The 10,304-nt window shown below is 37.0% G+C and overlaps 1 protein-coding gene across 1 annotated transcript; it reads left to right on the top strand.

Moving 5' to 3' along the window:
• The first annotated feature begins 8,444 nt into the window (after positions 1-8,444).
• Positions 8,445-9,695, top strand: LOC119520543 (olfactory receptor 7A5-like). Its single transcript, XM_037818473.1, has 2 exons — positions 8,445-9,348; positions 9,649-9,695. The coding sequence occupies exons 1-2, from the start codon at positions 8,445-8,447 to the stop codon at positions 9,693-9,695; spliced, it is 951 nt and encodes a 316-aa protein (XP_037674401.1).
• Positions 9,696-10,304: the final 609 nt, after the last annotated feature.

Genomic DNA, 10,304 nt, shown 5'->3' on the forward strand with positions numbered 1-10,304 from the left:
AAAGAATACAAATCAGTAACCTAACTTCACATCTGGAGGATCTACTACAAGAAGGGCACATTGAACCTGAAGTTAGTAGAAGGAAGGAGATAATAGACATTAGAGTGATGGGGATAAGTGAAATAAAGAAAAGAAAAATAATTGCAAGAAACAGTGAAACTAAAGTTTGTTTCTTGGGAAAAGAGCAATAAAATTGCAAATGTTTAGCTTGACCAAAAAAGAAAAAGGAAAGAGAATGCAAATTACTAAAACCCAAAATGAAGTTGGAGATATTAATAGGTATTGTGCAAATTAAAAGTTTATAGGTGAATACTATAAACAATTGTTTGTCAACATTCTGGATAATCTAGAAGTAATGGACAAATTCCTAGAAACACACAACTTACCTAAATTGAATCAAGCAGAAATAGAAAACACTAGTGGATATATAAGTAAAGAGATTTAATCAGTAATCAGAAACCTCCCAAGAAAGATAAATCCACGACCAGAAAAATTCAATGAATTCCATCAAACATTAAAAAATTAAGTCCAATATTTTCCAAATTCTTCCAAATTGAAGCAGAGGGAACTCTTCCTAATTCGTTCTATGAGGGTAGCATTATTGTGAAACCAAAACTACCTAAAGACTTAAGAAGAAAGGAAAATGAAGGACCAATTTACCTTGAGAATGTAGATGCAAAACCCCCAATAAAATAAAAGCTAATTGAATCCAACTGTACAGTAAAAAATTATCCTCCATGACCAAAGTGGATTTATCTTATGAATGCAAGGGGTTCAGTGTAACAAAATCAATCAGTATAATACACCACATTCACAGAATGAAGGGGGGTGTCACACAGTAGTCTCATTTTCAAATGGAAAATGAATTTTACAGAATCCAGTGCCATTTCACACCAGAAACTCAGAAAAATAAGAAAGCAAAGTAGCTTCTACTACATGAAAAAGGGTATATATAAAGCCACGACTAATCTTACAGTCAATACTGAAAGACGGAAGGCCTTTCCCTTGAGTTCTGGAACAAGAAATTTATGCCTGCTCTCACCATTGCTATTCAGTATTGTATTGAACTCTCTCTCAAAGAAATTAGACAATAGAACAAAATTAAAAAAAAAAATCCACCTGGAATGGAAGAATTAAAACTATCATATTCAAGATGACATGACACTTTATATACAAAATACACAAGTATCCATATTAAACTTCTTGAGTTCATAAACACTTCAAATGAAGGGCAAACTACAAGATTATGCAAAAATTAGTTGTCTTTTATATACTGGTGTGCTGTTTTGAATGTATTATGTCCCCCAAAAAGCCATTATCTTTGAGGTAATCTTGTGTGGGCAGATGTATCAGTGTTAATTAGATTGTAATTTTTCAAGTGTTTCCATGGAGATGTGACCCACCGAGCTGTGGATGATGACTCTAATTGGATAATTTCCATGGAGTTGTGGCCCTGCCTATTCAGCATTGGCCTTGGGGAGTTTTCTGGAGCGCTAGGTAAGCTCAGACAGAAGGAGCCAGCTTGCTACAGCCAAAAGGGACACTTTGAAGAATGCACAGAAGCTGAATGAGTAGCTGCAGATGAGAGACAGTTTGAAAATGGCTGTTGAAAGCAGCCTCTTGCTCCAGAGAAGCTAAGAGAGGACAAACACCCCAAGAGCAACTAGGAGTAACATTTTTGAGGAACTACAGCCTAGAGAGGAATGTCCTGGGAGAAAGCCATTTTGAAACCAGAACTTTGGAGCAGACACCAGCCATGTGCCTTCCCAGCTAACAGAGGGTTTCCAGATGCCATTGGCCATCCTCCAGTGAAGGTACCCGATTGCTGATGTGTTACCTTGGACACTTCATGCCTTAACACTTTAACTGTGTAACCAAATAAACCCCTTTTATAAAAGCCAATCCATTTCTGGTGTTTTGCATTCTGGCAGCATTAGCAAACTAGAACAACTTGTAAAGAAACTACCTAAGACTGTTGCTGCAAAGGAGAGACTAGGCCTCCCTATAATTGTGCCTAAGAGTCTCCCCCTGAATGCCTCTTTGTTGCTCAGATGTGGCCCTCTCTCTCTAGCTAAGCCGACTTGGCAGGTGAAATCACTGCCCTCCCCGTTATGTGGGATCTGACACCCAGGGTATGAATCTCCCTGGCAATGTGGAATATGACTCCCAAGGAGGAATCTAGACACAGCATTGTGAGATGGAGAACATCTTTTGACAAAAGGGGGATGTGAGAGGAAATTCAGTGGCAGAGAGATTCCAAAAGGAGCCAAGAGGTCACTCTGGTGGGCACTTTTATGCACAATGTAGACAACCCTTTTTAGGTTCTAAAGAATTGGAATAGCTAGCAGTAAATACCTGAGACTATCAAACTACAACCCAGAACCCATGAATCTTGAAGTCAATTGTATAAAAATGTAGCTTATGAGGGGTGACAATGTGATTGGGAAAGCCATATGGATCACAGTCCCCTTTGTCTAGTTTATGGATGGATGAGTAAAAAACTGGGGGAAGGAAAAAAAAACAACAACAACAAAAAAACAAAAACAAAAGGAACAAAGTGTTCTTTTTTACTTTATTTGCTCTTTTTCACTTTAATTTTTATTCTTATTATTTTTGTATGTGTGGTAATGAAAATGTCAAAAATTAATTTTGGTGATGAATACACTCTATAATGGTACTGTAAACAATTGAATGTATGCTTTGTTTTGTATGACTGCATGGCATCTGAATATATCTCAATAAAATGAATAAAAAATAAATAAAACAAATAAAAAAAAAGAATCTTCCTAACTGGAAGCTTAAAAGAATTCATTCAGACCAACACCTTAAAGAATAAAACACATCGGAATAAGTTGAACTCAACAGGGGAAGGACTTGAGCACTGAAATTTACAAAACTCTGCTCAAGAGAATTAGAGAGGACCTAAGTAAATGGGAAGACTCACTGTGTCCTTGAAAAGGAAGAATTAATATTTTTCAACTGTCACGAATTCCTCAAGTGATCTATGGTTGAACGTAATCCCCATTAAAATCCCAGGAGCTATTTTAGCAGGAATGGAAAAGCTGATCCTCATTCACATGGAATTCACTTCACCAGGACAGCAGCATCAGCTTAGGGTGTTGCTTTTATGTATTTTCATGCCGCTTGGCCTCTTTAGATGTTTGAGTGAAAGCACAATATCTTACTCTTTTCTCAATTCTCACACCATCATTTAGTGCTTAGCATACAGTATTTCTGAATAAACATTTATTGAATTACTGAAAAACCTAATGGTGGAGAGATTTGCAGAGATATTGCTCATGATGCAGGAGAAAGGAGAAATGGCACAGCAAGAGGAAAAATTGTTGAGAGAGGACAGCCCCATGAATGAGAGCCAACACCAGAAAAGAAAAATTGGAGAGAGAAGATATTTTAGTGTACCAGAATCTCTGCTAGAAACTGCAATAGGGAAATGATTGTGGGAAATTTTGCAATACTAGAGACTACACCTAAAGAGAGGTGACCTCCTCCTGCTAGGAAGGGGTCCACTGGGATAAGCGAGGAACATGAAATTCCAAGCTGACTCCCAAGGTTCAAAGCTGGCACAAGTTTGTATTGTCCTTTTCTTTCTTACCTCCAGAGAATTGAAATCTCCAGGAGTAGATAAGCAAAAGAGTACATCATTCATGATGCTCATGGGAATGATACCCTAAAGGCAGGGAAATTCTTAATGTTTCCCATACACTATCTCGATTCTATTTTACTAGTCTGTGGTGACGAGGAAAATAATTTTGCCTCACGCTGGCCTCATGCGTGGCTCTGTCTCCCTGCCCTTACTGGGAGCAGAGAGTCCCACTTCATCCTTCATGCAAGGAAGAGTCTGCATTTGTGAACACAGACCTTTCTTGGATAATTTCTGGGTGAGTTACAGAATCTTCACCAGACCTGGGGGAAGTACTGAGTCCAGAGTCCCATTTTATTGATTGAACTTTAGGGCCATCATCAGGGAAAACATATTTAAAAAAAAGCTTAATCAAAGTCCTGCCTTGTTAAAAGGCCTGATTGTGGAGGGAGATAATGGATACTCTAAAATATCTTTTCCTAATTTGTCTCCTGTGGTGTTAGCTCTCACTCTTGGGGCTTCTCTCACAGAAGTATCTGTTTAACCACATTCATCCGTTTTTTTTAAATCATTGAAGAAATAGTTATTTTTCCAATACCTCATGGTAGGCACTGTATATTTTTCATGGAATAAAGAATTAAGTAAAACATTTTTCTTATATCAAAGAGATTACATATAAATATGGCAAAACTCATCAAAATGAGTGCATGTAATATTCTGAGGTGGCACTGAACTCCTAAGGAAATGTATCCAGAGTTTTGGCCTCATCCTGTGTAGGTTAGTGGAGACATTCAAGGGAGCTGATGATTGTATTCAGTGTTGAAGGAAGAAGTGGAGTAATTCAAGGAGGAGAAGGGTTTAGGATTAACATAAATGTGGGGTCAATATAACTGTAAGGCGTAGTTGGATTTTTAAACTATTTCTCAGTATCTGATGAATAATGAGTGCCTGGGAGTAAGAAGTGGAAAATGAGCCTGGCCATGTTGGCAGCAGCCAGATAACAAAGAGCCCTGTGTTTGTCCATGAAACTGAAATTCATGTTTGAAGTTATTGGACAGTCGGTGCAGGGTTTTTAGAATGTGATGTTCATGAAAATTCTGGCCTAGTGGGAAGCTCACTCTGGGTGAATTTCTGTTGGAAAATCCCTGGAAAGTTGATGAGGGCTGGAAGTAGCACAGTGGAAGAGGGTATGGAGGTTTGGGGAGTGAATATCTGTGCAGTTGAATCATAATATATAGAAATATTCTCTATTAATACTAGGCATAATGACAGGGATTTTATATACATTATGTTATTTAATTCTTTCAATTATTCTATGAAATTTGTATCACTCTTCTGACTTAAGGAAAGAGAATGTGAGACTTACATCAGAGTAATGTTCTAGTCCTTGGCATGTAATCATGTCTTGAAAGAAGCTCAGAGTTCATTGTTTCCTAGGCTTTGCATTTCACTAATAATTTTACTTCTTAATATAAAAAAATTTTAAACTTTGTGAGACTTACAGGAAAATTGCAGGGATAGTAGAGACAGTTTCCAAAACCTCTCTCCCATTTTCCCCTATTGTGAGCATCTTCCATCCAGAAGACTACATTATATTTATTTGTCATAAATAAAGTTTCTCAGACTCTCATTGTATTCGATGACATGGATATTTTTCAGGAGTGCTGGTCAGGCATTTTGTAAAATGTCCCTCAGTTTAGAATTTGTGTGATATTCTACCCGTGATTAGATTGGGATTGTGGGTTATAGATGAAAACCCCAGAGATAAAGTTCTATTTTCATTCTATCATTTATCCAGGGTATATTTTACCAGTGTGACTTATTGCTGTTGATGTTGACTTGAACAACAATGCTTGCCAGGACTGTCTACTATAAGGTTCCTCATCCCCCCAACTTCCCATATATCTCCTTTGGAAAGAAGTCACTATGTAAGAGAGGAATATCTATGAAAATTATTGGAATGCTTCTGCGTGGGAGATCTGGCACTTGTTATTCCCATATTCAACAATTTATTTATATCATTATGAACTCATGGCATTTATTTCATACTTTGGTTTGTCATGCAATAATACTTTTAATTTTTCTGCTCAATTTGCTCCAGTTTTCATGGTGTGATCTCCTTCGTCTGTGCCCTGTGTCTCTTTGATATACCCCAATATCTGAGGGCTTTATTTTAGCACCTACTTACTTTCTGGTACTACAAGACAATCTGAGGTCTTCTTGAATGTTTCTTGCCCCAGTCCTGGAGACATCATTTCTCCAAGGAGACTTGTATTGGAGAATATTGTTAAAGACTAAGGTCTGGTTACTATCTGTGCTCCTTGCTGGTGGGAATTCTTAGCCTTCTCCACTGACAGAGCAAGGAAATATAGGTGTATCTACTAAAATGTGCAGATACACATATCTATAAATATTTCTATGCACATATCTATTCATCTATACATGCGTTCATGCTGATGTGCTTAACTGTAAACTATAACCACATAGAGTATTCTAGCTTCCTCTCCTTGCTATCTGTAAACCTCCCACTCCACAGTGAGAAACATATTCTCCCAATTCCTTAATTGCTTTACTCCAATATACATGTATAGATGAAAAAGAATTGGTAACCAAAACCCTGGTGATATACTATTTATCCACCAGTATACAGTAATTTTACTCAGTTTCTGTTGCCTTCATTTTCCAGTCTCCATTCATATCCAGAATTATTATTTCAGGACCTTTTCTTCTCATCCCCTAAGTGTGTTTCATCTTTTTGTAATACAGTTAGATTGTTGTGTCATATTTTGCTTTCCATCCTGAAATTCCTTGATCTTCAATTGAAACTTTTATTTGCATATATTATGTTCAATCTTTGTGTTGTAGAAGTTAATGTGTTTTAACAAATACATGAAGTCATGTGTCTAGAATTGCAGTATTATACAGAATAGTTTCATCACTAAAAATTCACATTGCTTCAGCTATTCAATCCTCCTCCTTTCTAGCCATGTAATTGAAATTATACTTCTGTAGCAGGTTTCATCAAGTTTCTTTCAGTTAGAAATAGTCATTTAAAATTCATGCTTGACTTCTGCTGTTGGAAGGAGCATTTCTTTTTATCACTGGATAATAGTACTTTGTATAGATATGGCAGACCGTGTTTATCCATTCACCTAATGTACTATATCTTGTTTGTTTTCAGATTTTGGAGCTCAGAAATAAAGCTTATACAAACATTCACATGTGGAGTTTTGCCTGGATTGGAGTTTTCAATCAGCTGCATAACTAAGAGCAAACTTGCTGGATTGTATGGTAAGACTATGTACAGTTTTACAAGAAACTGCCAAAGTGTCTTCTGGCTGCACCATTTTATTTTCTCACTAGCAATGAATGAGTATCCATAATGCTCCACATCCTCACCAGTGAGTAGTATTGAAGTGTTTAGGTTTTTAGCTATTCTAAGAGGTGAGTGATGATAAATCATTGTGATTTAATGTTGCAATTCCTTAGTGACAAATGTTATTGAACTTTTTTGTTTTCTTATTTGAAAACTGTTTATCTTCTTTGGTTAAGACTCTGTTCATACCCTTTGTTCATTTTTTAATTGGGTATTTGCTTTCTTCTTGTTGGATATAAGAGTTCTTTATATATGTGAATACAAATCACTTGTCTGATATGTGTTTTGCAACATTTTCTCCAAATCTGTGGATTTTCTTTTCATTCCATCAATGTCTTTGACATAGCAGAAGTTTTATATTTTAATAAAGTCAAATATATAAGTTTTCTTCTCTCATGGATTGTGACCTGGCTTATATATCTAAAAGCTCATCGCCAAACCATGGGTCCATAGATTATTTTGTATGCTTTATTCTAGAAGTTTTATACTTTGCCTATTAGCTTTAAGTGAAGGATTCATTTTGAGTTAATTTTTGTGGACCATATAAAATGTGTTGCTAAATTCCTTTTTCATTTTGCCTGTGTGTATCCTATTTTTTTCAACAGAATTTTGAGAAAACCATATATTTTCCATTGACTTGCTCTTGCTCACATGTTGAAGATCAGTTGGCTGCTTTTGTGTGGTTCTATTTTTGAGTTCTCTAATGTTAGTTTATGTGTCTGTTTCACCAAAACAACATTGCTTGATTCTTATGTCTTAAGAGTTAGATTTGAAAAAAGCTAGTTTGAGTTCTGTAGCTAAGTTCTTTTTCATCAGTATTGTTTAGGAGATCTAGGACTTTAGAATTTCCATAGAAACGTGGAATCAGTTTCTCAGTATCCTCAAAAAACTTGCTGGCATTTAGAATGGGATTGAGTTGAAAGTATAGGTCGGGTGGGGAAGAAATGGCATCATAATAATAGAGTCTTCCTGCCCACATAGATGAAATAACTTTATTTTTAACTTTTCATTGTAAAAACCTGTGCACAACAAAAAATGTCTGATTTTAACCATTTTCAAGTGCACAATTTATCGCTCTTAATTACAATCAAATTTTATGGTACCATCACTAATATCTATCACCCAACTTTTTCATCACATGGTAAATAGTGACCGTTCAAAATTCCTGTTAAATAAAATAAAGACTTAGAGCATTTGTAGTGGAAAGTATTGTCCTTGGAAAAAGTTTACATTTATGGGAAAGTTTGGCCCACCAGCAACAATATCAAAGAGAAGCAGGAGCATGTGTTTTCCCTGACATTTTCAGATAAAGGTCACTAGATCCATATATAATAAATAATAATTAATTAAATCATTCAATTAATGAAAATAAAAGACAAACAATAGCATATAGGTTAACTAGCTGATTGCTGCCTGAGGCTAAACTTGCATGGCTTTGGTCTCTTATCCCGCAGTTTCATCAGCTGTATGGAACCAGAAAACAAAACACAAGTTTTAGAATTTATTCTCCTTGGACTCTCAGGAGATACAAAAGTGCAGCCCCTAATATTTGGACTCTTCCTGATGGTTTACCTGGTAACCGTCTTTGGGAACCTGCTCATCATCCTGGCCATCATCTCTGACTCCCATCTCCACACTCCCATGTATTTCTTCCTCTCTAACCTGTCTTTAAATGATCTCTGTTTCACCTCCACTACTGTCCCAAAGATGCTGCTGAATATCCAGACAGAAAGCAAAACCATAACTTATGAAAGCTGCCTCAGCCAGATGTATTTCTTCATGCTTTTTGGAGGATTTGAAATCTTCCTCCTGACTGTGATGGCCTATGACCGTTTTGTAGCCATCTGTCACCCCCTGCACTACTCAGTCATCATGAACCCCAAGCTCTGTGGTCTCCTGCTGCTGGCATCCTGGTTATTGAGTGTTCTGGACTCTCTTTTAAATGGCTTAATGGTTTTGAGATTGACTTTTTGTACAGAGTTGGAAATTCCCCACTTCTTCTGTGAACTTAATCATGTACTGCAACTTGCTTGTTCTGACACCTTCCTCAATGACCTAGTGATGTATTTTGCAACTGGACTTGCAGGTATTATTCCTTTTACTGGGATCCTTTTCTCTTACTATAGGATTGTATCCTCCATTTTGCGAATGTCATCAGCTGAAGGCAGGTATAAAGCATTTTCCACTTGTGGGTCTCACCTTTCAGTAGTTTCCTCGTTCTATGGTATTGGAATTGGAGTGTATCTTAGTTCTGCTACCCAAAACTCAAGGGAAAGTGCAATAGCTTCAGTGATGTATGCAGTGGTGACTCCATTGTTGAACCCCTTTATCTATAGCCTTAGAAACAAGGACATAAAGCATGCCTTAAAAAATCTCTTCAGCTGAGAAACAGTATTGCCGTAAAAGGATACTTGGAAGTTTAGAAATTTATTCATTAACAGAGATTAAACACTGGGATACCTAATCTAGATACCTTTTTATCAGTTTATAGAAAGATAATCTGCTCTTTGCCTAATGTCTGGATTCTCTATTCTACTTTTTACCCCTCAAAAAAAAACCTAGTATCTTTTGTATTTTCTTTTATATCATCTGATCTGTCTGATTGCATTCTCTGGGTTCATTATTCAGACTGATTCTGCCACTTGAGTTTTCTGCAGTAAATATTTAATACAGTTAATTGGGACCTATAAAATTATAGGAATTGTTGGAGAGATGTAAGTGTCCTGTGGTCCCTGACAGATGAAATCAACTGTTCTTGTGTTTTGTCCTTTGGGTGGAAATGATTTTTCATTTCAAAGACATGGTACCTGTTGTCAGGGTTTGTGTTAATCAGCTCCTGAAAAAAGGCACAAGCTGAACGTGACTGTAATGCACGTTCTATCTCTGATATAATACTTTCTCCTGCACAGATACTGTGCCAGTTTGGATGTACTATGTCCCTAAAATGCCATTATCTCTGATGCAATCTTGTGGGGACAGACTTATTGGTTGGAACCTGTTGGTTCAGTGTTTCCATGTTGATGTGACTCAATCAACTGTGGGCGAGACCTTTCATTGGATTATTTCTATGGAGGTGTTGTCCCACCCAATCAGTGTGGGTCTTTATGGGATCACTCAAGTACATAGAGAGTCACACAGGCCCAGACGCAGAGCAGCTAAGAGTGACATATTGGAAAGCAGCAGTGAGTGACATTTTGAAGAACAGTTGCAGCTAAGAGAGGACAAAATGCCCCAAAGGCAACGCATTGGAGAACACCATTTTCAAACACAACCTGGGAGCAAGCAGATGCCATCCATGTACCTTCCCAGATAACAGAGGTTTTCTGG

This window comes from Choloepus didactylus, chromosome 25 (genome assembly GCF_015220235.1).
Source record: "Choloepus didactylus isolate mChoDid1 chromosome 25, mChoDid1.pri, whole genome shotgun sequence".
In the NCBI taxonomy this organism is placed as follows: Eukaryota; Metazoa; Chordata; class Mammalia; order Pilosa; family Megalonychidae; genus Choloepus; species Choloepus didactylus.

What these genes read in the sequence shown, in the direction of transcription:
- LOC119520543 (XM_037818473.1), top strand. Translation starts at nt 8,445, where the DNA reads ATGGAACCAGAAAACAAAACACAAGTTTTAGAATTTATTCTCCTTGGA. An exon ending in CATAAAGCATGCCTTAAAAA is followed by an intron (nt 9,349 to 9,648) that starts ATCTCTTCAGCT and finishes AATATTTAATAC; the next exon opens with AGTTAATTGGGACCTATAAA.